Below are 1,642 nucleotides of genomic sequence, written 5' to 3' on the forward strand. Positions count from 1 at the left end.
AAATAATTTTTGGGGAATCGGGTTACGAGTTCAGTTGACATTTCTGTACTTTCTCGAAAAATTTCATGGCCCACGTTCCCTCTAGGATCGAGTGAATTCATACCCTCCACACAAGCAAAGATTAAGACAGCTGGATAAGAGTTGCAGAATCAGCTATTTATCTGGTCAACCACAGTCATCAAAAGAATCGCCAACCAGGGTATGAACAATCTGGAACAGACTTCATGCAAAATCATTTAGAAAGTGGCGGTCCAACTAGGATTAAAAGAGTGATCTAGGCCTAACTATTGGTGGATTGACTGGCGGATTAACTAAGATTATTGACCAACAGTTTGTCATCATTTTAAGAATTTTCACCGAGTTATTGATTCTTATCCGATTAATTTGTATTTAGAATCTTTAAGCATCCGCCTTGTTAGATATAATAGCTGCTTATCTAACAGTTTTTTTTTTTTTTGTAGCAACGGTTATTTAACAGGTTACCCATTTCATATGTGCCGAATTACCATAGAAATATAAAAACTCGTCCTCGTGAAGATGAACATGGCAACGATGATTTGAACTCGAGAGAGAGAGAGAGAGAGAGAGAGAGAGAGAGAGAGAGAGAGGGGGAGGGGGGGAGGGAGGGAGGGAGGGAGGGAGGGAGGAAGGGGTACACGGAAAAGCATAATACTCTTTATTGTTGTTTCTCTACACACAGAGACTTCGATATTATATTGAGGTTTACAAAGGAACATTCTTATTATTTTACTGGAGACGCACGCTAATCAATTACATTCTTTATTTGCAGCAGCATATATCCATCAAGATGATACAAGATCCACAGTGGATGCTTAACTAAATCAAGGGCACTTGTGTCTGCCTCCATGAGTGGTCATGGTGGCGTAGCAAGGGCACACGTCCTCGTTACCGGAGGTCCCGGGCGGCACACAATTGCAACGGGCACAACAGGTTCCGCATGCCCTCTTGCACATCTTCTGCCTTGATGCCAACCGGCACCTAGCGGCGCATGCCGCTCCGCAATCTAGAAAAGAGAAGCTTGTGGCTAATAACATGGACTAACGATACAAAAGAAAATATCATACTGAATATAAAGACATGTTGTGTGTACGTCATTCATCCATAATTTAACAATTTCAATTTGTGAGAAAATAATTTGTCGAATACGATATCAGAGCTTCGGTTTATTTTCGATTCTCGAATCAGAGCTCTTGTTTATTCTCGATTTTCGAATCAACCGAACTGATTGTATTCTCAATCTACATAGTAGCTATGCAAAACCATCATAACTAAAAGCATTTAAATTGAGATTTCACCTATCTTTTTGGCGGCAGAACTCTCTACTGAATCTGCGCTCACCTCCTGCTACACAACATATTTAGGTCGGGATTAGCCAAGGTATGAACTATACAAAACTTCATCAACTATTACACGCGTTGAGAGAGAGAGAGAGAGAGAGAGAGAGAGGAAGGAGATTTCATTTACCGTAGCATCAGCTGCTTCAACCAGCAGATGGAGAACGAGGAGGGAAAGGAGCAAACAAGCCAAAACCTTTGACAGTGACATGACTGCTTGAATGATTGTGATCAATGGAGGGTGTCAAGTATGTTTTTCTTGTCTCTTGTAGAATGGTGCAATATGT

At 41.0% G+C, this 1,642-nt stretch overlaps 1 protein-coding gene across 2 annotated transcripts; it reads right to left on the minus strand.

The window, feature by feature from the left end:
- Positions 1 to 653: 653 nt before the first annotated feature.
- Positions 654 to 1,642, minus strand: LOC108956977 (snakin-2). 2 transcript variants are annotated; one of them, XM_039315143.1, is made up of 3 exons: positions 1,486 to 1,639; positions 1,317 to 1,365; positions 654 to 1,024 (listed from the first exon to the last, which is right to left on the minus strand). In XM_039315143.1, exons 1-3 carry the CDS (start codon positions 1,564 to 1,566, stop codon positions 843 to 845), a joined length of 312 nt encoding a protein of 103 aa, XP_039171077.1. In that variant the 5' UTR covers positions 1,567 to 1,639; the 3' UTR covers positions 654 to 842. The 2 variants fall into 2 exon arrangements, with proteins under 2 accessions (XP_039171077.1, XP_018722656.2); XM_018867111.2 differs by having other exon boundaries at positions 660 to 1,024; positions 1,317 to 1,362; positions 1,486 to 1,642.

The sequence above is a fragment of the Eucalyptus grandis genome, chromosome 6 (genome assembly GCF_016545825.1).
Source record: "Eucalyptus grandis isolate ANBG69807.140 chromosome 6, ASM1654582v1, whole genome shotgun sequence".
Classification (NCBI taxonomy): domain Eukaryota; kingdom Viridiplantae; phylum Streptophyta; class Magnoliopsida; order Myrtales; family Myrtaceae; genus Eucalyptus; species Eucalyptus grandis.